The 25,411-nt window shown below is 47.3% G+C and overlaps 10 protein-coding genes and 1 non-coding gene across 20 annotated transcripts; 5 read left to right on the top strand and 6 right to left on the bottom strand.

The window, feature by feature from the left end:
- Window positions 1–38: 38 nt before the first annotated feature.
- Window positions 39–2,658, bottom strand: LOC9649515. Of its 2 annotated transcripts, none has more exons than XM_024681514.1 (10): window positions 2,560–2,658; window positions 2,288–2,409; window positions 1,932–2,156; window positions 1,714–1,852; window positions 1,224–1,656; window positions 1,118–1,165; window positions 982–1,070; window positions 812–888; window positions 552–744; window positions 39–468 (listed from the first exon to the last, which is right to left on the bottom strand). In XM_024681514.1, the coding sequence occupies exons 5-10, from the start codon at window positions 1,454–1,456 to the stop codon at window positions 275–277; spliced, it is 834 nt and encodes a 277-aa protein (XP_024537282.1). In that variant the 5' UTR covers window positions 1,457–1,656; window positions 1,714–1,852; window positions 1,932–2,156; window positions 2,288–2,409; window positions 2,560–2,658; the 3' UTR covers window positions 39–274. The 2 variants fall into 2 exon arrangements, with proteins under 2 accessions (XP_024537282.1, XP_024537284.1); XM_024681516.1 differs by having other exon boundaries at window positions 39–456.
- Window positions 1,612–2,955, bottom strand: LOC112348603 (cysteine and histidine-rich domain-containing protein RAR1-like). The gene is made up of 5 exons (XM_024681443.1): window positions 2,935–2,955; window positions 2,560–2,642; window positions 2,288–2,409; window positions 1,932–2,032; window positions 1,612–1,656 (listed from the first exon to the last, which is right to left on the bottom strand). Exons 1-5 carry the CDS (start codon window positions 2,953–2,955, stop codon window positions 1,612–1,614), a joined length of 372 nt encoding a protein of 123 aa, XP_024537211.1.
- Window positions 2,948–3,028, top strand: TRNAL-AAG. Its single transcript has one exon. It is a non-coding gene; the product is annotated as a tRNA-Leu (tRNA).
- Window positions 3,027–4,112, top strand: LOC9649138 (photosynthetic NDH subunit of subcomplex B 3, chloroplastic). 3 transcript variants are annotated; one of them, XM_024681703.1, is made up of 5 exons: window positions 3,027–3,213; window positions 3,277–3,378; window positions 3,443–3,559; window positions 3,612–3,674; window positions 3,743–4,112. In XM_024681703.1, exons 1-5 carry the CDS (start codon window positions 3,055–3,057, stop codon window positions 3,776–3,778), a joined length of 477 nt encoding a protein of 158 aa, XP_024537471.1. In that variant the 5' UTR covers window positions 3,027–3,054; the 3' UTR covers window positions 3,779–4,112. The 3 variants fall into 3 exon arrangements, with proteins under 3 accessions (XP_024537471.1, XP_024537470.1, XP_002976675.2); XM_024681702.1 differs by having other exon boundaries at window positions 3,027–3,378; window positions 3,615–3,674; XM_002976629.3 differs by having other exon boundaries at window positions 3,027–3,378.
- LOC9649514 (ATP-dependent RNA helicase eIF4A) lies at window positions 3,758–4,995 on the bottom strand. The gene is made up of 7 exons (XM_024681701.1): window positions 4,881–4,995; window positions 4,768–4,831; window positions 4,574–4,711; window positions 4,278–4,499; window positions 4,109–4,199; window positions 3,954–4,051; window positions 3,758–3,900 (listed from the first exon to the last, which is right to left on the bottom strand). Exons 1-7 carry the CDS (start codon window positions 4,904–4,906, stop codon window positions 3,883–3,885), a joined length of 657 nt encoding a protein of 218 aa, XP_024537469.1. The 5' UTR covers window positions 4,907–4,995; the 3' UTR covers window positions 3,758–3,882.
- Window positions 4,996–5,419: 424 nt separating this feature from the next.
- On the top strand, window positions 5,420–9,399 carry LOC9649513 (probable LRR receptor-like serine/threonine-protein kinase At5g48740). Its single transcript, XM_024681686.1, has 18 exons — window positions 5,420–5,530; window positions 5,586–5,655; window positions 5,711–5,868; window positions 5,945–6,476; window positions 6,537–7,018; window positions 7,076–7,199; window positions 7,261–7,332; window positions 7,390–7,461; window positions 7,527–7,598; window positions 7,654–7,722; window positions 7,774–7,833; window positions 7,880–8,106; window positions 8,159–8,364; window positions 8,422–8,548; window positions 8,599–8,658; window positions 8,720–8,909; window positions 8,970–9,102; window positions 9,165–9,399. The coding sequence occupies exons 3-18, from the start codon at window positions 5,793–5,795 to the stop codon at window positions 9,360–9,362; spliced, it is 2,700 nt and encodes an 899-aa protein (XP_024537454.1). The 5' UTR covers window positions 5,420–5,530; window positions 5,586–5,655; window positions 5,711–5,792; the 3' UTR covers window positions 9,363–9,399.
- A 732-nt stretch (window positions 9,400–10,131) lies between these two features.
- On the top strand, window positions 10,132–11,470 carry LOC9649512. Its single transcript, XM_002976627.2, has 7 exons — window positions 10,132–10,295; window positions 10,353–10,412; window positions 10,727–10,777; window positions 10,831–10,911; window positions 10,967–11,036; window positions 11,093–11,175; window positions 11,228–11,470. Exons 1-7 carry the CDS (start codon window positions 10,170–10,172, stop codon window positions 11,372–11,374), a joined length of 618 nt encoding a protein of 205 aa, XP_002976673.1. The 5' UTR covers window positions 10,132–10,169; the 3' UTR covers window positions 11,375–11,470.
- Window positions 11,471–11,741: 271 nt separating this feature from the next.
- Window positions 11,742–17,085, bottom strand: LOC9649136 (kinesin-like protein KIN-14E). 4 transcript variants are annotated; one of them, XR_002993139.1, is made up of 18 exons: window positions 16,824–17,085; window positions 16,462–16,757; window positions 16,232–16,397; window positions 16,085–16,179; window positions 15,864–16,026; window positions 15,702–15,811; window positions 15,545–15,644; window positions 15,403–15,489; window positions 15,179–15,355; window positions 14,838–15,123; window positions 14,632–14,793; window positions 14,363–14,578; window positions 14,274–14,311; window positions 14,062–14,225; window positions 12,923–14,011; window positions 12,682–12,876; window positions 12,268–12,630; window positions 11,742–12,212 (listed from the first exon to the last, which is right to left on the bottom strand). XR_002993139.1 is itself a non-coding variant. In XM_024681685.1 (15 exons), the coding sequence occupies exons 1-15, from the start codon at window positions 17,080–17,082 to the stop codon at window positions 12,983–12,985; spliced, it is 3,348 nt and encodes a 1,115-aa protein (XP_024537453.1). In that variant the 5' UTR covers window positions 17,083–17,085; the 3' UTR covers window positions 12,881–12,982. The 4 variants fall into 4 exon arrangements, 1 of the variants encoding a protein (XP_024537453.1); XR_002993140.1 differs by having other exon boundaries at window positions 12,268–12,638; window positions 12,682–12,866; XR_002993138.1 differs by having other exon boundaries at window positions 12,682–12,866.
- Window positions 17,086–17,198: 113 nt separating this feature from the next.
- LOC9649134 (probable sodium/metabolite cotransporter BASS3, chloroplastic) lies at window positions 17,199–19,717 on the bottom strand. 2 transcript variants are annotated; one of them, XM_002976477.2, is made up of 8 exons: window positions 19,400–19,716; window positions 19,204–19,337; window positions 19,004–19,122; window positions 18,795–18,890; window positions 18,426–18,732; window positions 18,126–18,373; window positions 17,622–18,056; window positions 17,199–17,558 (listed from the first exon to the last, which is right to left on the bottom strand). In XM_002976477.2, the coding sequence occupies exons 1-7, from the start codon at window positions 19,488–19,490 to the stop codon at window positions 17,825–17,827; spliced, it is 1,227 nt and encodes a 408-aa protein (XP_002976523.2). In that variant the 5' UTR covers window positions 19,491–19,716; the 3' UTR covers window positions 17,199–17,558; window positions 17,622–17,824. The 2 variants fall into 2 exon arrangements, with proteins under 2 accessions (XP_002976523.2, XP_024537462.1); XM_024681694.1 differs by having other exon boundaries at window positions 19,004–19,337; window positions 19,400–19,717.
- A 196-nt stretch (window positions 19,718–19,913) lies between these two features.
- On the bottom strand, window positions 19,914–22,714 carry LOC9649511 (FAD synthase). Of its 2 annotated transcripts, XR_002993142.1 has the most exons (17): window positions 22,584–22,714; window positions 22,478–22,523; window positions 22,206–22,357; window positions 22,019–22,136; window positions 21,875–21,957; window positions 21,765–21,824; window positions 21,411–21,698; window positions 21,264–21,360; window positions 21,156–21,206; window positions 21,025–21,105; window positions 20,905–20,976; window positions 20,789–20,851; window positions 20,578–20,730; window positions 20,469–20,526; window positions 20,367–20,422; window positions 20,182–20,311; window positions 19,914–20,128 (listed from the first exon to the last, which is right to left on the bottom strand). XR_002993142.1 is itself a non-coding variant. In XM_002976476.2 (16 exons), exons 1-16 carry the CDS (start codon window positions 22,682–22,684, stop codon window positions 20,240–20,242), a joined length of 1,551 nt encoding a protein of 516 aa, XP_002976522.2. In that variant the 5' UTR covers window positions 22,685–22,714; the 3' UTR covers window positions 19,914–20,239. The 2 variants fall into 2 exon arrangements, 1 of the variants encoding a protein (XP_002976522.2); XM_002976476.2 differs by having other exon boundaries at window positions 19,914–20,311.
- Window positions 22,715–22,883: 169 nt separating this feature from the next.
- On the top strand, window positions 22,884–24,625 carry LOC9649510 (myb family transcription factor PHL7). Of its 2 annotated transcripts, XM_024681696.1 has the most exons (6): window positions 22,888–23,492; window positions 23,586–23,662; window positions 23,720–23,762; window positions 23,831–23,870; window positions 23,938–24,007; window positions 24,071–24,625. In XM_024681696.1, exons 1-6 carry the CDS (start codon window positions 23,207–23,209, stop codon window positions 24,452–24,454), a joined length of 900 nt encoding a protein of 299 aa, XP_024537464.1. In that variant the 5' UTR covers window positions 22,888–23,206; the 3' UTR covers window positions 24,455–24,625. The 2 variants fall into 2 exon arrangements, with proteins under 2 accessions (XP_024537463.1, XP_024537464.1); XM_024681695.1 differs by having other exon boundaries at window positions 22,884–23,492; window positions 23,720–24,007.
- The last annotated feature ends 786 nt before the right edge of the window (window positions 24,626–25,411 follow it).

The raw sequence follows: 25,411 nt of genomic DNA, 5'->3' as shown, positions 1-25,411 counted from the left end.
TCCTATATTGGGATTGAAAAGTTCATATGGGATGCATATAATTATATCCTTTTTTTAATGCAGGATTTAACATTTGACATTATTTCTTGCAGAAGCATAGCAGCCTCTTGAGAGGACAATTTACCTGTCCAGCCAGAAATAACTAGATTTCTCTAGCAAGCTTGTGTCCCTAGCACTTTGCTTGCTGCACTAGGTCATCTAGAGGAGTAAGCTTCTCTTCAGTTCGTCTAGTCTATCCAGTAAGAGAAACCATCTGTAATTTTGGTCAGAATATTCAAATTGTTATGCCGTGGTGGAGCAGGAAGTCAAACACGTGCTTGAGGATGGCCGGCCAGTTTGAGACTATCAAACTCGAAAGCATGGCACTCAATAGCACGAGCATGACGGCGCTTCTGCCGCGTGAAGACGATATTGCTCGAAAGTGGTGCGACTTGTTCATCGCGTTAGTGGTACTCCCTGTTAGAATCTCTTTCGTGCTTTAGTAAATGGTTGACTCTCGTTTCCTTTCCCCAGCGATCAATCACAGTGATGCGAAAGATGCTAGAGCTTACCTGTGTGCTTCTCCTCGAGCTCCGTCGCCGCGTCTTTGAGCTTCTGTGCTTCCTCCGCAGCTCGAGAGGTTGCGTCGGCTGCGGCCTTGACGTCGGGTTCTCCACCGGCGTTTGTCTTCGGCTTGGTTGGATCCGCAGCGCTGTCAATGACGGTGCCGATGTCCGAACGCATAGAGTCCGTTGTGCCTTTTACCTATGCTTCCAACAGTTGAAACTTAAAATGCTTGGAAGGTTGGAGCAAAGCAAATGAGCGTGCTCACCTTGTCCCTGAGTTCTTCTCTTCGGTCTTCTGGGATCGACTCGTCCTCGATAATTTCTTCCACTTTCTCTAGTCCTTCTGCAATGCCGCTCACTGTTAGTGCTGCGTCGTCTAATTGATCCGTGCAGTAGTGCACAATAGCATGGAACAATAAGAAAGCAACGTTAATACCTTCCACTATTTCCATAATCTGTTGCTCCTTTTTTATAAATCCCAGGATGAGGGCTGGAAGTCTTATCAGAAAAGCCAACACATCCAAGCTGCAGAATTGGTTAAATAAAAGAGCACACAAAATGACAATTCTCACATATTCGAGGAGAAAAAGGACTTCGAAACTGGGCCATATGGATCGTTACTGTTTCGTTACAATTCACGAGAATTTGTTTTCGCAGAGGAAAGATTCGAAAGCTTACCTCGATCTGGCGATGATATTGGAGCGCCTTGCGGAGGAGAAGCGAAAGATTTGTTCCGCCGGGAAGGATGAGTAGAGCTTCAGAGCAACCAAATCCTGTTGCCTTCTCGTAGAAATTCTGGATCCCACACTCGCGCTTAAGTGATTGTTGATTGATAGAACCTGGTAGCCGCGTCGTTCTGCCAGAGGATTGAAACGTAGTCCTGGAAAAGCGATATCAGAAGCCGTAGCCATTCTTGGATCCAGATCCAAGCTGCTCGATCTCCGTTTAAGAAGCCCTCGAATCGAAACTTCAAAGTCAGCACTTTCCGAAGCCACCTAACATAATCGAGACTTGGTAAAACGTGAGCAAAAGAAACAACAAAGAGTGGACTAAACGACGGCTTGTTTTACGCCGTATACACCTGTTCCAATTCACGCGCAGTGTCAATATCCTATCAACCAAAACAGAAAAGCGTTAAAGAAACGAAAACAAGTGAAAACTTACGTACAAGTCAGAGCCATCGCGAAGCATTCCTCCGCAAGAGCATTTCATTTCTTTAGCTATTGGCTGCTGTGCCAGCCTTTCGAGCACGGCGGGATCTCCAGGAACTCGTCAAACTCCTTCACATGAACATCACAGCAGGCCCACTAGCAAGAAAAAAACTAGAAAAAGAACACGTCATAGGATTTAGAATGGATAGACTAGATAAACTGAAGAGAAGCTTACTCCTCTCGATCTGTCGTGAAAAACAGCTATCATCCGGATGATAACTGCAAGCAGTTTCATGGTTCTCTCGCTCGGTGAATGCCTTTCCGCAGCCTTTATTCCTGCACGTCCGCTTTGCATCCAAGTCAATCACGTTGGGGAGGGCCGCCGGGGCTGCTTGCACCGATGATTGCGAAGCTTCTTTTGCAGCTGGTTTTTAATCGTTGAGTTGCGATATCTTTGAGCCTGCGAAGAACAGATATTTTAATCTTAAGTTACGAGCATAAAGGACAAGTAAAGAGAGAAAAAAGATCAAAGCCATCGTCCGTGCGTGCGAATGAGCAAGACAAATGACAAAAGGTTTAAGGTTTGCTTACCGTGATCTGAACAGTAGAAACCTTGTTTGCATCTCAAGCATGCCGGCGTCTCCCTGGGTAAAGTTTTGCTTGGCTTGGGAGCTGGCTTTGGTTTCTCTGATGTGTGCTTTCCTTGCGTACAGCTGATGGAGAAAGGAGAAAATATAACCTCCAAAATGAAAGGACCAAAACCAACGAACGAAAAAATGACCGCAGCAGAAATAAGAGAAAAGAAGAGAAAAACAAACACAAAAGAAGAAGGAAGAAGAAGTAGAAGAAGAAAGTAGACGTACCCTGGAATGCTTAAGAACAAGCTAAAATCGTGACTCTGCTGTTTGCAGCAGCTCCATTGTTTCCCACCGTCGTGAAACAGGGGCTGAAATCAGAAGAAATCAAGCACGGATTGACAGCACATGCTCGAAAAACTCCAGTTCCAGTTCCAGTTCCAATTCCAATTCCATGCACAAGATAGAATTGGAGGCAAAAATCTGTGAAAACGCGGGAGAGAACCACAAACTTACGCCGGGATGGTATTAGCAAGCGTTCTCATCGTCGTTTTGATCGGGAGAGAAGAGCTTCGCATCCAATCCGCTGGCATTGGCTAAACATAATTTCAATTATTAAAAAACTTGTGTTTAGCTTTGGCATTTGGGGTTAAACTTACACACTCTATCAGCAAAGGTTGACATGGCCGAGTTGGTCTAAGGCGCCAGATTAAGGTTCTGGTCCGAAAGGGCGTGGGTTCGAATCCCACTGTCAACAGATAAATTCTCTCTTTTTTGCTCTCTATGGCTGTCTCACCCGCATTCTCCATATGCCAATGCGAGTTTTCAAGTCCTTTGCGATTCATTCCAAGGAAGAAAGCCAGGCCATTGTTCTCAAATCTACAAGATGGTAGTGAGCAGCCAAGCAGCGAGCCAGCAGCGATAGAGCTCGAATTTTTGGGGGTAAAAAAGCATCCAAACTTCAGCAATTTCCAAGGTTTTTTTCTGTGTGTGTGTGCTGTGCAGCCCGATGGCAAAGGGGATGTGTTGAAAACGAGTGTCAAGAGCGGTGAGAAGGTGCTCAGGAATGTGATGCGCGAGAACAAGCTCGAGCTCTACGGATTGTACGTAAGTTTCTGAACAAAGTCAAGGGTGTTAGATTTGATATTTTTTTTTTTTTTTCTTACTGAAGGGCAAGCTGATGAACTGTGGAGGGGGTGGCAGCTGTGGAACTTGTATTGTGGAGATTTTAGAGGGACAAGAGCTGCTAAGTCAGCCAACCAGTGCTGAAAAGAAGCATCTCAAACAGGTAAAAGATCAAACCAAACAACTTGAACAATTTCTTACTTTGAAACTTTCAGAAGCCTGGTACTTGGAGGCTGGCTTGCCAAACAATTGTTGGAGATAAGTCTAATGCTGGCAGGGTAAGAAAAGTAAATTACTTGCCAAGGCAATTTGATCTCTTGTTTTTCATTTTTTTTTTTTTCTGCAGGTGGTTGTTCAGAGATTACCACAGAAGAAGAAATAGATTCCAAAAGTTTCTTTCTATATACCTGCACATAAATTTCCCATCTTTTTTCAGAAGTTGTTTGGTAGCAGCAGAAGTGAAAGGTTTTTCTTCCAGTGAGCTCGTTACAACAGCTCTGTGATCTGCAAGCCAGTAGTGTGAAGATCAAAGATGAAGGTTGAGAGAAGAAACGTACGTTAATTGGCATTTCGTTGATGATCACGACACAGCCTTCCTCGATGCTGCGAAGTGTGGATACTTCGCCACCAACAACGATGTTAAGCACGACACCATCTGGAAAGAAGAGAACAATAATCTATCACAAGAGATAAACACGGAACTACCACTTACTGGAGCTCGGTTCATTCGTAGAACTCTTTGTGACGCTTTGTGTCCCTCCGGAGGGGCTCAAACAAGCACCGAGACGCCTCAAGTACGCTTCCTAGAGAAGCAAACGAAAACAAAGAATGAAATCCCGGAGAGAACGAAAGAAATGCGAAGATATCATAAGAAAGCTCGCCTTTTTCACGGGAAGATCGTAGTTGACAAGCGCTCTTGCGAGAAGGGAATGCTCTCCAAAAGTGCTGGACGGCAGGCAAGCGTCGGTGACAAGGAGGAGGAAGAGCTTTGGAGGCATGGTGGAATCACCCTCCATCGTTACTTCACTCTTCCTCCATTCTGCCATGGCACGCCGGAACTCTTCGATCGTTGTCGCTCGTTCGTGCTCGCATAGATCACTGTGCTGCGTCTCACAAATCGTTTAGTCTCGAAGGAAAAGAGCTGGCAAGAAACGAAGAAGAAGAAAGCTTTTCTTACGAGGAATTTTACGTGGAAGTGTGGACACGACGCAGCGGCGGCGAAGACTGCGTCGAGGCTGTCGCGCGCGTTGCAGCAAATTACTAGAGGAACTCCCGATCGCTTCCAGAAGTGCTCAAGCAAATCGAAGAAAGTTCTCTAGAAAGGAAAACGAAGAACACACGTAAAACGAGAGAGCCAGAGACTATCTTCACCATTTTAAATTCTTGCCGATCGACCGCGATGTAGAAATGCCGCGGCGAATCTCCATCGCGCTGCCTAGATCGGAGTAGAAGCGATCGGAAATAGTAGGAAAGAGAATTCCTACCTGGGAGTCACGGATGCCTCGCTCATAGCTACCGCGCATAAACCCTAAAATCTCATGGCTATGGCGTCCATTGCCAGATTATCCGCGGCTCCTCCAGCGGCACGCCCGATCGGCGCCAAGACTCCGCGGTGCTTCTTCTCTTCGCAATGCAGGATCGATCGCAGCAGGAGGAATCGCGGCACGATTGCGAGAGCGTTCTCGGACGATTCGAGGCGAGATGGAGAGAAGAATGCGGGCAAGAAAGGCGGCCAGGAAGGAGAAGAAGAAGGAGAAGAGGGCGTGGAAGATCTGATGCTACCGGTGGAATGGTCGACGGCGTCGGCAGCAGCAGAGGTGTGTGCTATCGATCAATCCATCGATCGTGACGAAAATCTTGGAAAATCTCGCAGGAATCGCAGTGGCTGAGGGAGAATCTCCATGCCTGGCTCGACAACGAGTACTGCCCGGAGCCCGCCAACGCCGAGATCAGCGATCGATGCGCCACTGTCTACTACCGCTGCCTGATCGAGAAGGAGCTCGATGCTGGCAACATCCTCATGCGAATCGTGGAGAATTTGGAGAGCTTCTCCTTCAAAGAGAGCTTCCATGGCGCGTTCTCCTCCGCGAACGCGGCCATTCAGCTCATTCTCACGAGAGTGAAGTAAAGAGAGGTATTAAAGCTTAACTAAAATGTTTTGTTTAAGCTAAAATCGTGTCGACGGCCAGGATGGAGGCAATCGGACGGACACCAATGCCCACGATAAGAACACGACTAAGTCACGAAGCTTACATTATGGTAAGCTACTGGGGACTGGATCGCGTCAATAGGTACTAACAACAGGAGAATTCAGAAGAAGAAGAAGAAGAAGACGAACAGGGGAGCTCCTCCAATTCACTCTTAATTTTCCAATGTGTCGATAGCGAGCGACAAAGATGAAAGAGGGTCTGGCAATTCTCCTCTGCATCGCGTTTATTCTTCGTCAGATTTCTTCGCAGACTCCAGGGCCAGGTACATCCCTCTATCCTTTTCGCGGAATTAAATGCCACTCATCTCATTTTCTGTTCTTTTCTTTCTTTTGCACCAGAGTTTCTGAGCTTGTCATGTGGATCGTCGAGCAATTTCACAGATAAAACCACTGGGCTTATTTGGATTCCAGATGCGAGTTTTGTGAACAACGTAGGCATCACGTCGAGCATCCAAGGTAATTCTGTGAGATACTTCCCATTCTCCAAGACCACGCGCAACTTCAATTGCTACGACATCGCTCACCAAGCCGGCTTGCATCTCACGAGAGCAACTTTTAGATATGGAAACTACGACACGCGCAGAAGGCCTCCCTCGTTCCAGTTTGTCATGAACCAGACTGTGGTGTCAACGGTGGACCTTTCGTCCAGGGACCCTTGGATTGAGGAACTTGTGTGGACTTCTTCCACTGCCGGCGCTACAGCCTTCTGTTTGCTCGCGACTTCAGAAGGTGGTGTTCCAGTTATCTCGTCTTTAGAATTTCGGCCGCTCGAAGAAAATGCTTATGACGCAGCTACATCGAGACTAGACCGTGGCGCAATGCTGCAAATGATCTACAGGATCAACTGTGGTGAAACGACGAAGACACTGAGGTAGCTTGCATTGCATATGTCCTCGCACTTCCTCTCATCTAAATGCTTTTCGTGTGCCAGATATCCAGATGATCAACAGGATCGCATATGGGATATTGATACCAACTATTTTCCTACAGACTCAACAGCTTCAATCTATAATGGTTCCATAAACTCAAGTGCACCAGCAGCACCCCAATCGATTCTCCAGACATCTAGAGTGGGTTCAGGAAATGCTCTCAGCTACCTTCTCGCTGTCGCTGATAGGAAAATGACGCAAAGCTATTTTATCGTCGCACACTTTGCAATGCTGACCAACACCACCAGTCAAACGTCCTTCGACATTCTGCTAAATGGGAACTCGAGCAAGTCAAGCTTTCTTCTCCCCGGTAGCTTTCAGGGGACTTCGTATTCCTTTACTGGGAATTCGACCACCTCGCGATCGGCCGAGAGTTCATCAACACTCAACATTACTTTACAGGGCATTGCTGGTTCGCCAGAGATAAACGCATTGGAAGTTTACCGTCCAGTTAGTATTGTTCCTCCGACAACGAGTGCTGATGGTATGCTTTTCTTTCAGAACTTCTGATGCAAAAAGTGCTTACTATTTCGACATGCAGTCACATCTCTAAGTTCCATTTGTTCATATTACACGATAACGCTGGGCGACCACGATCCTTGCTTACCAGTCCCATGGAACGGAGTGAAGTGCTCATCTGTACAATCTCCTCAAGTGGAATTTTTGTAAGTGACATTGATCTTTTTCTTTTTGTTAATAAGAGCAATGGTTTCATTTTCCCCATAGGGATCTTTCTGGCAAGGGATTGAGGGGTTCCTTGTATCCTCAAGTGGGAGACCTTTCCGGGCTAACATATCTGTGAGTATGCAAAAGCATTTTTGTGGTTTACCAACGCATACATTTCCTTTTGGACAGAAACATTTCAAACAATCAACTTTCTGGAATTATTCCCGTCAACCAGTGGGATTTGTCAGCGCTTGAAACTTTGTAAGATGATATTTATCGTTATTTTCTCTCTATGCTATTGTTGTTTAAGCTGTTGAAGTTGACAGGGATCTGAGCTACAACCAGCTGTCCGGAGCACTCTCTTTGGATTCACGTTCATTACAGAACTTAAAGCTGCTGTAAGTCCCGTTTTTTCTAAAGCTGATTTAAAGTGTGTTTACTGTGTTCATATAGGAACTTGCAAAATAACAGCTTAAGTGGTGAGCTTGATTCCTTGGTGAATTTACCGAATCTACAATCAGTGTGAGAGCCAGACTTTCTTTACAAGAGAAAAGATAATTACTTATCTTACAGGAATGTTGCAAACAACAATTTCTCGGGACAGATTCCAGCTGCGCTCGTGGGAAAACTTCAGTAAGTTCTTCTCCGGTCAGACAGGAAGTAACGTTTTCTTTCGCAGGTTTAACGGAAATCCTTGTCTTGGCTCTGCAGACTGCTCTCAAGCTGCAGCAGTGCCTCCGGCCCCAGGTCCGGAAACAGGCATTGTTGTGGATCTCAAGAGCAACAGCCAAACGAAAAAAGTTATTGGTATCGCTACTGGTAGCGCTATAGCTGCTATTTTGGTTCTTGCTCTTGGTTTCCTTCTGTTACGAAGAAACCGGAGCAAGGAAAAATCATTTGAAAGAGGTACATTTATTTTGGCGGATGTTTTCGTTTCTGAAGACGATTTCTTCTTTAGAAATAAGGGCGGGTTCAAGAGACCTCATTGGATGCAAAGAGTTCTCGTACAGAGAGCTCAGCACTGCAACAAACGGCTTCAAGACCGAGCTCGGTAAAGGAAGCTTTGGTCCGGTTTATCATGGGAGACTTGCAAACGGTCAGGAAGTCGCCATCAAAGTCCGATCAGATGCGTCTCAGCTTGGAGCCGACTCGTTTATCAATGAGGTTCGTTCTTAGAAGAAACAAAAACCATCAAGATCAAGCTGGTTTTTTGGCTTTCAGGTGAGCCTACTATCTCGTGTACACCATCAAAATCTCGTGGAACTGGTAGGCTTCTGCCAAAAGTCCAAGAAGCAACTTCTTGTATACGAGTTTATGGGAGGAGGGACGTTAATGGAGCACCTCTATGGTAAGCACGAAACAAACTGCATTGTGCTAAAAGAAAGTTATTTCTCTCAGGCTCAAAGTCTCCATTAGATTGGAAAGCACGGGTAAAGATAGCCGTGGGTGCTGCGACAGGTGACTCAACACTTTGATTACGTTTCTCTTGTTGACCAAACTTGAATCATGATCTTTTCAGCACTGGATTACCTTCACAATGGGAGCGACTCCAAGATCATTCACAGGGACGTGAAGAGCACCAATATCCTTCTCGACTCGGGGATGAATGCCAAGGTAGCAGACTTTGGGCTCTCCAAGCACGTCACTAGGATTGATGCGACGCACGTCACAACTCTGGTAAAAGGCACGGTTGGATATCTCGATCCAGAGTAAGAAAGAGTTGTTTTAAAGTTCGAGCGGTTCACAGTAGTTGTCTTTCGCTGTTTCAGATACTATGCCTCAAACCAGCTTACCGAAAAGAGTGATGTTTATAGCTTTGGGGTGGTGCTTTTGGAGCTCATTTGTGGAAGAGAGCCACTCAGTGACCGCGTTCCTGCCGATCAATACAGCATCATCACTTGGGTATGAAAGTTTTCCCTTCGCACAATTCACGATTCCCCCTGATACTTCTTTCGTGCTCGCAGGCAAGACCATATCTCCTGAGTGGATCGTACAACGAAGTCGTGGATAGAAACATCGCAGGGCGATTTAGCATTGGAAGCATGGCAATCTTCGCGAATGTGGCAGCAAAATCAGTGGCAAGAGACCCAAACGAGCGACCCAAGATGAGCCAAGTGTTGCGAGACCTGAGGGAAGCCCAAGCATTCGAAACTGCCATGTAATTAAGAAGCATTTAGTGTTCGTCTCAAACAACCCAAAGCCATAGGAGTCCCCGAGTGTGAGCTCATTGAGCATGGCGCCATAATGGCATTGACGAAGAGCCACCTGAGCTTGGCCATGTCGAGGGAGAGAGAAAAGTTGGCGACGCTCCCGCCGGGGCCCCTCCTCTTGCGATGCATCAGGCAGTCGAGGCTGTGGCAAGTAGACGAGCGAGGGGCAGAGTGCGAGGAGCTGCTGCGTAGTGGCGACGTCCAAGCTTGCGCGTATGACGCAGTAGACGAGATTGGCGAGAGGAGTTTCTGCCGTTGTTGCCAGATCGCTTCAATGCCGGCATGGAGGCATCGCAGCTGGTGGCAGGCGAGAATGCTGGACCACAAGCCATCCACACTGATGCTGATCATGAGGGAGTGGAGGGTTTTTCCAATCGCCTGGAACCAGGCGAGGGAAGATCGTCGCTGCGGTGAGAAACCAGTCAAGGACAGGGAGCGGAGATTGCTGCTGCTGCTGCTGCCAAACCAGGAAACGAGGCCCTGGCGCTGCTCATCGTCGGAGGAGATTGACGATTCCAACCTGAAATGTGTGACCAGCCTTGCCAGATGCGCCCACCGCCTGCTCACCAGAGAACACGAATACAATTGGCGCGAGGAAAAGAGTAGAGAGAGGATCCAGACGAGGAGCTTGTCGGGAAGATCATCCATCGCCAAGTTTCCTTCCCCTCTACAGAGCATAGCTCTGTTTTTAGGGTTCTTGGCAATGTATGGAGGTAAAGAGAAGATATTTTGCTCCAGGGCTTTAGGGTTTAAGCGGCAATGGCTGCGACGGGCGCGCGTCTCCTCGGCGGAAGGATGCTCTGCTCCATTCTCGCCGAGCCTCGAGGCGCTTCCAGTCGATGCCTGCGCCTCCCGCTACCCAGGAATCCTAGCAGCTGCTCTCAGGTGGGTTGTCGATCAGCAATAGACTGAGCGGGGCCTTTTTCTTCTTATTCTTCGCAGAGAATGCCGCCATTGCTCGTGAGCCGGAGATTTGCTTCCATGTGTATGGCGACCGATCGAGTAAGTGCGCAAAATACAATGCGCATTCTTGTAGAGTGATACATTCTTGGATTGTCTTGCGCAGTCTACTTGAAGGTCTGAGCAACTAGCTACTCCAGGTTTTGTTGTGTTTCTCCTTCACTTCCATTGTTTTCTCCCTTCTCCTTCTCCATTTCTGTCAGAGTATGTTTGTGTGTGTGTTTCTTCTTTACTTCCATTTGTTTCTCCCTTCCTCTCTTTCTCCATTTCTTTCAGAGTCCTTTGTGTGTGTTTGTGTGTGTGTGTTTCTTTTGGTTTTCCATTGTGTTCTCACTCGATTTTTTTTTTCTTTCTAGAACGCTTGGGAGGAGAGAAACCTCAACGACTGGGCTATCTCGAAGCTAAGGGTATGGTTCTTACGAAACCCACGACAAACGTCTGAGCTTTTTCTTTTGATCAGGAGCTTTTACTTGCTGCGGAGCCCATCACTTTCGGAGAGGGTTCAGCCTACGTGACCGATGTTTCTCGCTGCACTGGTGATGTAAGCACGAAGATCTGGAATTTGGAATTCTTCCAACGCTCACTCTCTTTTACAGGCGGCGATACTCACAGTACGAGGGAAAAGACGAGTGGATTACAGCTTCGACATTCTGCTGGACTTTCTCGGTATCCTAATCTTTTAAGATGAAAGCTGCAAGAGACCAACGTAAAACGTTGCGCAGGCAAGATCGAGGTCGGTGAGCCGTTTCAAGTGGAAGGGACACTCTCGGTCGATACTTGCTTGGGTGATCTTGACGATCTTCGGGTATGTCTTGTTTCCTCTTAGCACAAAGCTTTGAGCCGAGCGGATGATGCAGATAGACGTAGCCTTCACCGAAGTTCCAGAGACGCTGCCCGAGCCAGAACGCGAGCACCTCCGATCCCAGATGAGCCAGTTCCTCCCAAAGATCAGGACGCAGCTCGAGTGCTTCGAGAAGGAGATCAAGGAACTCGTCTGCGATTGAAAAAGGAGGAAAGCAAACGAAGAATCCTACCAAGTTTTCTCATGTCTTTCACACGTTTATTTTCAATCAATTAACATCTTGATGATCTTCCTTCCAGATCATCTGCTGGACTTGCTCCAGTGCCTGCGTGATTTGCTCCTCGAGTTGCTGCATCGTCTCTCCTATCTCTTGCTCATGCCTCGTCATTTCACGCATTGTCCGTAGAATTTCTCTCTCGGCTTCTAGCATCTCCTCAACATTTTGCTGAAAGACAAGAGCGCAGTAAAAACCACTCGTTTCATCAAAACTTACCGCCAACTCCTGTAATATTCTCTTCCAATTGCTATTGTCCATATCACCACAAACCCTAAAATACTAGAACCCAAAATACTTCCAATTTGGGCCCTAAATTTTACTCTCTTGCCACCCTTTTTGTACAAATGGCCAAGTTGATCAAGCTCAGCTCCTACCTTTGCGTGGGTGGTAAGTTCCCAAATCACGATCTCCAGGCTCTCCTCCAGCACAACAATGGCGATCAATCGTGGTCACTGCTGCTCAAGGACGACGACGAGATCATCGCCCTGGACGACGATCACAGCAGCAGCGACGTCAATCATCACCTCCTGCCCAAGCTCTCGCTTCGCAAATCCTTGAAAGCTCCTCCAAATCCCCGGTGTAGGATCCTCCACTGGTCGGCGCTGGGAGGCCTGGTTTGCACTGTCGGCTCTCTCCGAGGCCTCGCTCACGAGATCCTCGTCTTTAATCTGCTCACGGGATCCAGCAGGAGGCTGCCGCATCCTTCCACTCTCGACTCGAGCCCTCTCGGCATGGCGATGGCGCGGGATCCATGCTCCAAAGCCTGGAACAGCAGCTACACGGTTATAATCTTCGATGCGTTCTACATCCATACTTACAGCTCCAGGCGCGGGGACTGGGCCACGACGCTGGCCGAGGAGAGTTTCAAGCCTTCCACCGGAGTGATCGTCGCCAGCGACGAGCTCGTCTACTACGCGTGCGATTCAGAGACGCTGCTGCTCAGCCTGTACGATTGGAAACTCCTCAGGAGAGTGAGCCCACCTTGCGGGTCCATTAGAGTCGACGAGCGCGACGTTTCTATCTCCAACAATCTCGTCGACTTTCGGGGGCGCTACGTGACGGTATCCGGGGTCCGGATAGAGGGCAGTGATGAGAACTCCATTGCGGTATGGGAGCTCGACCAAGGCAAGCGGGTGACCAAGAGCCCGTGGGTGCTCTGGCTGTGCATGCCGTGTAATCTCCTGAAAGACTTTATTGTAAAGGTCGAGCAGACTACGTTTGTAAGAGCTTACCAGTTTGAGGCGTCCTTCACCGGTCGGCTGATTGGAGCCTCTCTCAAGGGACACCCAGAACTCGGGGGACTCGCTTATGACACGAAGCTTGATGTCTGGAGCCATGTCCCCGAGAGTGCATTTAGGATCGCCGTTCCGCCACTGGTTTGCTTTCAGCCGGACTTTAGAGCTATTCCTTGACATATCTAGAAAGAACTAATGATGTAAAACGAATGACGTGATTAGAAACATGTAAGCTTACTTGCTATATGAAGAGCACAACTGCTTCGTAGTGTATGTATGCTGCGGCTCCCATTCTTATCTATCCTTTGTTCCAGCCCCTTTCACGCTGGTGCATGGAACCCTTCCTGCCACTGAGAATTCGTTGGGCTCCTCCTGGATGCTTGTTCCAGGACCTGGCCACCAAACTTACTCGTCTCATTCTGGTACCACTGGACTGCTTTGTTTCCGGGAGGTTGTCGCACGTTTCCTTCTTCAACGCCATCAGCTTCTCCCTCGACCGCATTAACGGCGAGCTGAAGTGTACTCTTCTGTGTTGCCTTAGCCTTGTGAGCGTTCCAGGAACGTCGATACCTTTCCAGGCTACGGAAGGGACGTTGCTATCTTCTACCTGGAAGGTGCGGCTCTCTGCTTGGACGATACTCTGCACTGTCTTAATGTCCTCTTGCACCTCCGATGACTTAAGCTGAGTTGATGGAGTCTCCACGACGAATTTCGTTGGAGCAGGAGCCAAGGACGTCCGTCGAGTGATTCCGCACAGCGAAGTTCGGCGGGGCATTGGCATAAGCGGCGGAGAATTGAATCTCGAAGGTACCACCTTCAGCCTTGCGTGTGGAGGCTTGCGTAGAACCGAAGTAAGACCATCTGGATTTTGGGGATCGATGTTCTCGTTTTGCAGAGCACGGTTTTCACCAAGGACTTTGGGAGCTTTCTCGTCTTTGCTTAGCGGCTTAAGCTCATTCTCCAGCGCCCGCTCTTGTAACGGTTGTCTGTAACTATTTTCCTTGGGGTGAAAACTAGCGGCTGTTTTAAACGCAGCTTCAAGAGCTTCTTCCGCATTCGCCCTGTCAGCCCTGTCCCACGATCCTTCTCTATCAGCTTTCAGACGCTTTTCCTTGAGAGCCACTTCTGCTGCAAGACGAGCTTTCTTCTCGGTGGCTAGCTGGAGCTCCAGTTCAGCAGCAACTTTGTCTCGGTCCTTGACCTTTTCAGCTAGGCTCTGACACAGTTGTTCTTTTACCTTCAGTTTACTTTCGGTGGTACGTAAGCTGTCTTCGAGCCTTCTGACGCTATCATCCTTGGTTTTCACATCTTGCTTAGCCTTCTCTGCCTGCATGCTCTGGGTTTTAGGAGACTGAGATTCACAGAGAAATACTTTACCATTTGCTTATACTTGAAAAACTCCGAGGAATCGAGCTGCTTCTTTGCCGGACCCATCTCTACACCACGTACTCTGCTAGCAAAATTTAAGGAGCACAACGTTTCCCCGACATCAGCCTCGGTGGGGCTTATCTGTACGAACATAAGAGTCTTCGATTCTCCTCCTGCACAAAAGAATGAATGGACAATTGAAGAGGGAACGCCAGACATACCAAGCGAGTCTTGCAGAAGATGTGTTAACTTCGAGTTCCTGCACAATGCCCGACTTATTAATGTCTGCGTTGCTCTAGACCTGAATTACCTGTAAGGCACGTGGTTACTTTTCGTCGTTAGAGCGTGAATAACATCTCCCAGGGCTGATAACGACTTGTTGATGTTCTGAGCTTCTTTCAGGCGATCACCCTGAACATCACTTTTTGCAACTCTCTCGCTTCCAGCAAGATCGACAAGCCAAAGCTTGCTGCGAGTACATTCTCCTGTAGTCATGTTCTCGCCTCTTACTTTCACGCACAACATGCTGCAACGGCATCATTAGAGACCAAAATTTAAACTTCAAGACGTTATACAAACCAGTGAGAACGGCTACTATGTTCGTTAGCATTTGTAGAGCCAACAGCTCGAGCAGCGCTCCCGCTTTGGAGAACCTCCCATACTTCTGTCATGCTGTGTACCTCAGCCTCGACGAGGCCAGGAACACGATGGCCACCATCAGCGTCTTGCTTAATTTCTAGCCTGAACAAAATGTGTTAGCAAGCCGCAATAATAGCTTTGCCTACCTCTTTGGCGCCAGACCAGCTTGAGATGGTGTTGTCAACAAGTCTCGGATCTGCTCATTATAAACTTCTAGAACACTAACTTTTATCTCATAGTTGACCTCTCCTTTGCGTACAGTAGATAGTCGAAAAAGTTCCTCCAATGTACGATAGTTGACACCTCGGTTTCCTGGAATGCCTTCCATCGTGAATGTTTTGCCAGTACCTGTTTGTCCGTAGGCAAATATGCACACGTTGTAGCCATCCAGGACAGATACAACGACCGGAGACGTGTCTGCAAACACTTCAGCTGCACAACGGAAACGAGGATCAGCTTGTGAATATAGACTTTGCCATATACTCACGTTGATCGTCTTCGGGAGTGAACACTCGATCAAACTTGTAGAGCTTTTTCGGATTGGTGCCAGCCCGAATGACGAGTTCATTCTCTCTAGCGGAGTCAAACTCGACTAGTGACACCGACGATGCTGACGCTTCTGATGCATTCAACGGTCTGCATCTGCAAAACACCCTAACGTTCCCTGGAAGAAAACTCATGAAATCAATTATACAGATGTAGCAAACTTGCCTTTCATTTCAATCAACTTGTTGTACAAAAACTTCCGTTCTTGACTCTCGTCTAGTAGTCTTTTCTTTAACTCCTTCTGTTCATTCACTGACAAAAACGATATATTCAGCATTGAAGTAAGTCCAACTGCGCTCGGCCTTACCTAAAGCTTGAACCGCAGAAACCATGCCATGGGGATCTGGAAAGGAGCATATACAATCTCTTGCGTCCTTGGACAGGAGACTATAGAGTATTCTGAGTTCCTGGATTATCAACAAATGAATAAGTATCAGAAGACAGAGAAAGAAATGGACGCTAACCTCGACTTTCCTCTGGGCATCACTGACGGCTAGCTTCAACTTCGTCTTTTCGTTCATTTCTTTTTCCTTCAAATCTCTTAGCTCCAGCACCTGAGTTTCCACGGCATTTGCTGATAACAAAACAAAAAGCATAAAGTCTTAACTCAATCTAGATAATCGTACCGAGTGTATCGACAGTAAGAGACTTCACGGAAAGTTCATCACGTAATTTTTCAGCTTGGCGATTGGATTCTTGAACAGAAATCCAGGCCTGATGGCACTCGTTTCTGAGTTCTTCCAATCTTTGCTCGCTTTCAGTAACTGCTCCTCGACTTTTATCCCTCATCTGAAGCAATCCAAACCATCATTAATAGTTTGAGAAAAAGTAGCGCTGCATTACGAACCTGCTCACAAAACGTGAGTCTGCGAGCATTCTGCTTCTGGCAGTTTTCCAACGCAAGCTCGTAAATTGGTCGTGGCTTACGACCGGTTCGCTTAGCTGGATCAAACAAAAAAATCAACAAATTATTTACTACATTGAAGAAACGCACCAAGAGGAGGAGCTCTGTGAACGCAGATGGCGCTGATGGTGGGATTTCCAACAACGCCACGAAATGCCAAAGTAAGAACACCGCCGTTGACTGCAGCTCGCACGTTTAGCAAAATCAAGGGCCTGTTCGACCCCACCCGTCCATAGACGTCAAGATCCGAGACAACCTATACGCAAGAAGGACAAACGTAAAAAGTGAAAAGAACATGAAAAAATTCCAAAGACTCTCACCTTCTCGTCCTGAATGTAGACGTCAAAGATCCTCATCCCAGGAGGACCATTCGTGAAAATAATCTCGGCAAAGTGGATATCCACGTAGTAATCTCCACTTTCCAGTCCATCTAGGGCGTAAGTAACCTCCCCATACCTTGCTGTGCGGTATAGCGAAGGCTCCTGCGCATCAACGATATCTTCGGCAGTTCTAAGCACATCTCCACCAGAGAAAAATCGATCGTCCACGAAATCGATGCCGAAAGATGTATCTAGAATCGATGAGCCACCGGCATTTATCGCGGCCACGACCTTGTCTGGAAATAGGCATAGGCATGGCGGCAGAGTATTTCGCGATGCTTCTCGCAAGAACAAGAACATACCTGGAATGTAATTGAACGAGAGCTCGTTCCCCTCGCAGAAACTGCTAAGAATTTCCTCTCCATCTCCCAAATCCAGCTCGAAATCTCGCACCGGGCTCGAGAAAACCGTGATTTCTTCGTCATCCCTGGCCGCGACCCTGGAATCCTCTGCCGCGGACGCTTCTTCGATCATCGGATCCTGGCGAGCAGCGTCATCAGCTAGATCGCCGCCACAGCCCTCTCTGGACGCTCGACGCAAGAAATCTAACATCGCTGCCATTCCCAAAACCTAAAAGAAACAAGGGCAAAAGGGCAAATACACTAGCCGTTGGCTTTAAAATGTCCCGCCCAAATGGTCGGATTTGTTTAGTTAACTAAACCTATTTACCACGATAATCACGATTAAGCTTTTACTGGCATTCCAAGAGAGAAAGCAACACAAGAAGCCGCGATGGCGCTCGCGAATCAAAGAAACACACAGACACACATGAAAGGAAATTTCTTCACTGCGATGCGATCACTTCTTGCTCGCGGGCGGAGTGTAGGTCGCGCTGCCTTTGCCGCTGTTGTAGTACGTCGATCCATTGGGATTGGAGTAGTAGTAGGATCCATTCTGGTTGGAATAGTGGTAAGCGTTGGGATTTGGGGCCGAGGCGCCATAATCGCGAGAGCAGTAGTGATTTCCCTGGGAGTTCGTCCCAGAGCCCTTGTAGGAGTAGCCCTTCTCGCCCGATCCAGACATTCTAGCAAGCGCGCCTGCGCGAAAGGCGAGAGCACAAGGAGGAGATCGATCGAAGCGATCGAGAGATAGAACCCTACCTCGAAAACCGAAAAAGCCCACGGAAAGAATGGCACAAAACCCTCTTTGCTTGGTGATCTATAAATGCCTGCTGACGGCGGTTTTATTCCACGTGGCGGTTCGTTACTCTGCCACGTGGACGGTTGGGAATTTAGAAGAACTTCCAGTTCTTCGAGATAAATATCTCATATTTACAAACTGCTGCCTGTAAAAATTTCTTGTGCTACGCGAAGACTGGAGCGCTGGAGGAAGACGACGATGGCGTCTTGTTGTTTGATTCTTCTTTTCCCCACCAAGTAGCCAGCGTCAATCCCATCACTGCCATTATCACCACCGAGCAAGCCGGAGGAACTGCTTGAGTGTCGCCCAAAAACTGGGTGGCCAGGAGCATTGCTAGCGTCGAGCTTTGCATTCCAGTGCAAAGTGACAGTGTTCTTGACACCTTGTGATTTTGCCTGAGATACAGCACAAAAAGGAACTCGAAGTAAGGATTAACGGAACTAGAAGCGAAGAACTTTAGTCACCTCCAGAAGGGAAGTCTCGAGATGAAGTAGCCAAGACCAAAGCCAAGGGCGTGGAATACCAGCACCGGGAACAAAAGCTGGAGACCTTCCATTGATATGATCTTCGACTGGTTGAGAGCCAGAGGGCTTCCAATGCACAGCGACGTGCAAACCATGGCGACCAGTGGCATCACGGGACGTATTCTGTCCACCAGCGGCTTTGCGTAAGTGTTGAGAGTAAGTCCTGTTAGAACCGGAAGAAAGACCACCTGAAACAAGGAAAGGGTTTAAGTTACATGAAATCTCGAGGCCATAGTTTACCTGGAGAATTGATTTCGCCATGGCTACGACGTCCACTGGCACAACCGAGCCAATCAAGAACTGCGTAAGAAAAGGCGTGACGATCACAGAAGTAATCGTGCTGATGCTCGTAAGCATGATGCTGAGAGCTATGTCGCCTTCACTTAAGTAAGCCGCGTAGCTGGAGAGCTGAGCACCCGCAACACAAGCCGTGAGAATGAGACCCGCGGCAAACGAAGGAGGAACACCGAAGCCTCTCACTACCAAAAACCCGAGTATTGGCTTCATCACGTATTGAAGCACGTAGCCCATGCATAGAGGCAAAGGCCTGAATCGAAAAAAGAAAAGAAAGAACTACTCAGTGCAAAAAAGCATGGATTGTAAGCTCACCTCTGCAAAACAATCGCGAAGTCGGATATGGAAAGCTGGACGCCTATAGACAGCATGATTCCTCCAAGTGCCGGAGCATAGTGCTCTTTTCTGACCCTGAAAGCTCATCAAAGTTTATATCCAATCTCAGTGATAAAACCTTGATTTGGATGGACAGAAGAAAGCTAGATCAATCTCAAAAGTTCTCGGTGAGAAATTCTCTTACGTACCACGCAAATGTAGCTGGGTGGATGAGCGCCGCGGCAGCAGTGGCCACCACAATGTATGGCAGCATTTTGGAGAGCGACTTGGCTATGTCGATCTTCCTTCCTTGGCTGTCCCTCTTAACCTTCAAGCCAAAAGACGCCAGGGGATTCTCTTCTCTAGAAACCTTTCGGGAGCTATGATCCTTGGGAGCTTTGGAGAATACCTGGAGCTTCCCGATGCTACTCGCGCTGTTGTTCGCGCTGCTGGCTGGATGAAAATCGCCAAATTTCGAGAACATCCCGTCCTCTGCCTCGCTGTGCTCGATGCGAGAGCAATAGCGCCTCCATCGCCTTCGACCTGGAGCGGCATTCGAAATATCTATCATCCATCGCTGCGAAACCAAATTGCCTCACACATACCTCTGGGAAGGACGCTTCTCGAGCACAAAACCCTGAGAGACAAGAATGTGCCCTGCGAGACCGCGCTACTCGTCGTCAGCACGAATGCCATCTCCGGCGAGGCAAAATCGCGGCGTCAACACCGCCAGAGCTTCATTCCGGGATAAAATCCGTGAGAATCGACCGAGCGCCGCGCCCGCCCTCTTTGCCTATCTATCGCGCCTCACCGCCATAGCTAAAAGCTCACCCTATCAATTCATCCACAAAGCGGGGAACAAAGAAATTCCATTGCGAGTACGGTCGGATGCCATAAACGTACGAAAGAGAGGATATTTTACGATATTCCTAAAGAGATAGCTGTCCTTTAGGTCATTCAAATGGCGCTCTTTCTTGTTGCTAAATAGACACAGTTGAGCCACAAGGCTCGATTGGTGGTGTGGAGACCACTGTCGTGGAAGAAGCTCATTCCTACACGCTACTTTAATAGTTATATTCGAACTCGTGCATAGAATCTATACCATAGAGATTTAAACAATTGAGCCAACCATAGAGCATGGTAAAACTTCATTAACAAATATCAAATAGACAATGCCCGACGAGAACTCCGCTGCAAAGATTATACCTTGGAATTAATGAGACTAGCTCCGTGACATTCTTCATGACTTGCTAATGTAGCAGGCACTCTTCCCCAGCCTTAATTCTTTTTTTCGATTGTAATGCACACTTTGCTAGAGCTTTGTGGCCGCGTCTCTAATAAACAAGAGCTCACTAGTGTAAGCAGACAAAGAAAAACTGGGAGCTACCTTTGTTTTTCTACTGCCCGTACAAGCTTATTCCATGCGTCGTCACTGGTGCTTTTCCTCACGCTGGGAATGCTTGCTTTGGCGCTAGAGCACGCAATGCACAGGCTGCCGCTTTGACGCGTACAGGATTCTGGAAGACAGAGTTACCTCAGTACGGACTAAGAAATTTGCGAGCACAATCTTGCCTTTCCCATGATGTTAATGACAGGAGCGCCTTTGTCATCTTGCTGGTGGTAGCAACCTGTAAATTATATGAATCGACATGTTTAATAAGACAGCCATCGTACCAAGTGTCAAATCCGGGTACTCTGCAGCCAATTGGGAGAAAGGCTTCGCTATTTCTACCTGTAAACAAAGGGCATAGGAGATCGAAACAAAAGCTTGTGAAATACGTACTTTAGACAATTGTGTTTCGAGCCGTATCAAGCAAAAGGGGTGCTGGGTAGCGAGAAAGTCGCGGCTTTTGCTCAGCTCCAAAAGGCACTGGTATTGTAGCTTGAAGTCCCTAATCGTTGGACCCGACAGTACAAACACGTTTCGACATTTTATCTGAGAAGTACATGGTAAGGATAAAAACAAAAGAAGCACGTAAATCAAGAGAATTTACCACTGGGATAGAGAGCCGTTTGTGATGCAAAAGCTCAGTGATTCCTTCTGGCAATCTCGCCATCTGCTTTTAAAAATTCTTTGGGACCCAGAAAAATAAAAAGAAAACCACACTACCGCATTCTGATCCCCTGCACAGTTGTCTCCAACAAGTTGACGAAGATACTCTTCAAACTCTTCATCAGGAGCCTGATTTCTAAAAATAAGATCAAGTTCACGTATACATTCTAAACTTACCAATCGAACTCCAAAAGCTTTTGCCACGCCGGCCAGGGTTACATCACAATGCAAAGGTCCAACACCTCCACAAACTAAGACCTGTGAGTTTCAATGTTACTCCTGTACACAAATAAAATATTGGAGCTTACAATATCGCTCGCACTTGATCTCTGTTCGATTTCCTCGGCAACTGCGTCAACCTGCCTCGAAAAATAGCTTAGCTCACCTCTACATGCTAAAACACGGGAACTACTTACATCATTTGGAACGACTGCACGACGCGTAACAGTCCAGCCTAGAGAGAAAAGCTCTTTGCTTAAGAATGTACCCATCTGGTCGTCCATATCTCCTCTCCTGTAATACTGAAGTTAAACCAGCACAAAGCTCCAGGAGGACAAACTTACAAGAGCTCATCACCGACTGACAAGACAGATGCAGCATATAAAGTATCAACGTTGGCCTGAGTATCCGTATTTTCAACACCATTTGCAACACCCGGGCCCTGATAGTCCTTTCTCGGTTGCTTTCTCAACCGTCCCGCCCTTTCAAGCCTTCCATCGCGCAATAAATAAGCTGGCTTGTAAGCCTTCTTTCTCGACAATCCTAACTCAGGGCAATCTTCTTCCACCGAAGAATCGATATACAATGCTTCATTCGGAACGGTATCATGTACGCTTCCAATAGATGTGTACCTGGTATAACCACGAACTATATTAACCAGAGTCAGATGAAGATTCGTTCGATGAAAGTGCCCTCACCCTTGATCATATAATTTACAGTAAGGAACTTTGCAAGCCAGTAAAAATGCCCATACGTCTCTGGAAAGTACAAACAGTGGTGGCATTTCGTGTGAGTCTAAAAATCGTACCTGTAAGACCAATCTAGGATTGGATTCACGCGCATGAACGGCGGCCAGCCAGTAGAACTTGGTGAGAACTGCTCTTGCCCCACCTACACAAAATAAACAAACGAAACGTTTTGCATCAATCAGTCGAGATACCACGAAACATACTGCATTCGGATCGCCAATTCTCGTGCCTAAGAATATAGCCTTAATAGGCTTGTTTTTTAATAGAGCTTCCAAACCTGACTTGAAGTCTTGCCTTAAAACTTCAAGCTCTAAGTTATATCTGGAAACAAATGCAAGGTTAAACACAAAGTTAGAAGCAAGAGAAAAAAAATAAAGGAAAATCGCGTACTCTTGTGCTGTCTCGTATGTGAAGGAATCAATCTCTGGGAAAGCATCGGGACCTTCGAAATAAATCGTTCGAATCCGATCTTCAGCATCTGCCGGCAGTGACAATTTAGACTTCAAAGCTGCATAGCCAGCTCTTAAAAGATGAAGAAGAACCTAAACCAGACAGAGAAAGATATAAGATTGACCTCTTATCAGCTCTTTTGGTATTTGTATCTCTATCTCAAGAATCTAACGCTAGAAAATACAAACGAATTCCACACAATCCCACCATACCGTAGAGTCTTTTCCCCCATTGAAGCTAAATGCGACCTCATCCGGCCTGGAAAAACCAAAATCCCAGCTCAAAACCCCTCAACCTCTCCAAAATCAGCCGAAGCACCTGTAGAGCGCCAGCGTTCGATCGATCACAAACATCGCGTGCTTGTACTTGGCCTGGAGCCTCCGATCGCAGCTCGCGTCCACAGCCCGGCAAATCTCCATCCCTGTAGCTCCCAAGAGCCCTAAACAGGAGAACCCATAATAAACACAAGGGTGTTTTTTTGGAGCAGAGAATATTCTCATAGACGTGATCGACGATTCGCATATCCCTGGGTGCGCCTACAATATTCCCCGCGTCAACAGGCTCGGCTTCGCAGACCTGAATTTAAACGCCCGCCGGGGCTATACCGTAGCTCGAGCCTGAGGCTCGGTAGCCCAGGCCTGGGCCCTTGTTTGCTGGAGTTCTTTCTTCCCTTCCTCCATTCTGCTGAAAGCGCTTGGCTATGGCGTGCGCTTTCTCGACTCGACACCAGGGTTTCTCGTCGCGACGGGGGACTCGAGCTAGCGCGTGGGTTGTTGGAGGGCTGGATCGTCTTCGGCGCCGCGAGAGCTCGCTGTTGACTCAAGAATCGCGGGGAGGGATGAAATTTCCAGGTTCTGCTCGAGCATTGCTTCTTGCCTAGGTGATCCGGCGGTCCTAGATCAGCAGTAGGAGTGGTAATCGTCTATATTTCGTGCGCGTCGATGATGCTGCAACCCAAGAACTCGCCGTCGAGCGTTGTGGCGGCAGCGCCGGTAGCTCCACAGGTCCCCAGCAGCCCAGCGGCAGCGGGGGATTTGGTTTGCTTCTCCACACCTCCTCCAGCGGCGGCGGTGCCATCAACGCCAGCAGCGGCACTAGCAAACAATGTAGCAAGCACTCCAGCGGCATCCAGCGGCAACGTCGCGTCCGTCAAGCAGAGGCTCCGATGGACTCCCGAGCTCCATGACCGCTTCATGGAAGCCGTGAACCAGCTTGGTGGCTCTGACAGTGAGTACTAGGACCACAGTCCATTTCTTTCTTTGATTCTTTCACTTCTATGAGCTAATGTTCTATTGTTTGTTTGTTTTTTTTTTCTTGCAGAGGCTACTCCCAAAGGTGTTCTTGGGCTGATGGGCGTTCAAGGACTCACAATTTACCACATCAAAAGTCATTTACAGGCAAGGATCTTAAATTTGTTGTTGCCAGTTCTGATGGAGACGTGATTGTTTCTATAGAAGTTTCGGCTCGCCAAGTATCTTCCTGACACTTTGGGCGATGGTAAGCTTCTACGAGTCCTGTCGCCAGAGCTTTGTCTTTACGTTCTTTTTCTTTCTTCTGTGTCACAGGCGAACTCGAGAAAGGGAGGGACCTCGAGGCAGATTCACGGTACTCTCCTAAAGTTTTTTCCATTCTTTGCTTGTCTAGTACTATATATTTGTTTTTCCCCGTCCAGTGGCAGGCAACTTAGCGAGGCATTGCGAATGCAAATGGAAGTTCAAAAGCGACTGCATGAACAGCTCGAGGTAATCAAACGGTTGACGTCGTTGTGGATCTTTCTCAAAACATGTTCTTTTACTTCTTGACAGGTGCAAAGACACTTGCAGCTTCGGATCGAGGCACAGGGGAAATACCTGCAAAGGATACTCGAGGAGCAGCAGAAGATGAACAAGCTCTTGCGTGGCGACGATGGCCTCCCCCTCTCGCCGATCAAACTAGACGCGGATCCAGACCCGGAGCCAGACCCCGCGATCGACCTCACGGACGACAGTGCGGAGGACGAGGAGCACAAGCCAACAACAGCGGATGTAATTCTAGTCGACGAGGAGAAGCTAGCAGGAGGATCATTGGCAGCAGCAGCGGTAGACAGTGGAGAAGAACCTCATGCAAAGAGGAAGAAGGTGGACGATCTTCAACACTCGCAGCACAAGGACAATGGCGCGGAGGGCGATGCGAAGGAGAATGGCCGCTGACGAGATAAGCTTCTCTTCCATCTTTTTTTTTTCCTTCTCTCGGGCTCCACACAAAACACTGACTCTACTTACAGCGATTGAATTTTAACTCTTAAAAGACACAGCGTTGCTAGCAGCAAAAAGTGTACCACTACATAGAATATATATCGAAAAGGAGAGATTGACAATGTATGAGTTGCTCCTCGCGATTGTTCTCCACGACATAAACGCTTCGTGGAGCAAGCTAGTGCTGTTGCTTATGCTGCCTAGTGCAGATGGACAGTAGCTTCACCAGTGTTCACGTTCTTGATAGCAGTTGTAATCTCTAGCAACAAGCAGGTTTCTTAAATGATTTTTAAGGTGGATTTGTAAAGATTCAAATGCTTTTTGATTTTGTTTATCCTTATCCTTTTATCCTCGCAAAATTGTTTAATAATTTAAAGAAACAGTAGGATCAGAACCTAATTTAATATAAAAGCTTGTTGTGATAAAAAAAATCTTAATTAACTATTACAAAATAGCTGTATCATAAATTTGATTATATTCACAATTTTAAATATTAATTGTTAAATTTCTTATGTTTTTTAGTGTTATTTAGAGTGATACTACTAAAACTTATAAATTATAGTATTAGTTTTTATTGGAGATGCTTGTGCAAATTTGCAATTATACAAAATTAATAATAGTAACAATTATAAAAGTTCAATTATCCCAAAAAGTTGAGGCATATAAATATTTGCAAATCTTTATAAAATAAAAATTTTAAGGCCTACCATTGTGAGACACAAAATCCCTAGGCCCCAAAGTGGAGCCGGAAGGGCGCCACATGGTAGTGGCCGAAGCGAGAGCCAAACGAGCGTAAAACGTTTGGACCAAAAGCTCCGACTTGAAAAGTCAAGAGCGGGAGTGGAACTCCCAACAAAGTGCTCGAGGAACGAGCACGAAGCGAGCAAAAGGCAAGGCTCCAAAAAGAGACCC

The sequence above is a fragment of the Selaginella moellendorffii genome, unplaced genomic scaffold (assembly GCF_000143415.4).
Source record: "Selaginella moellendorffii unplaced genomic scaffold, v1.0 SELMOscaffold_31, whole genome shotgun sequence".
NCBI lineage: Eukaryota > Viridiplantae > Streptophyta > Lycopodiopsida > Selaginellales > Selaginellaceae > Selaginella > Selaginella moellendorffii.
This window is presented reverse-complemented; position numbering and strand designations above follow the sequence as displayed.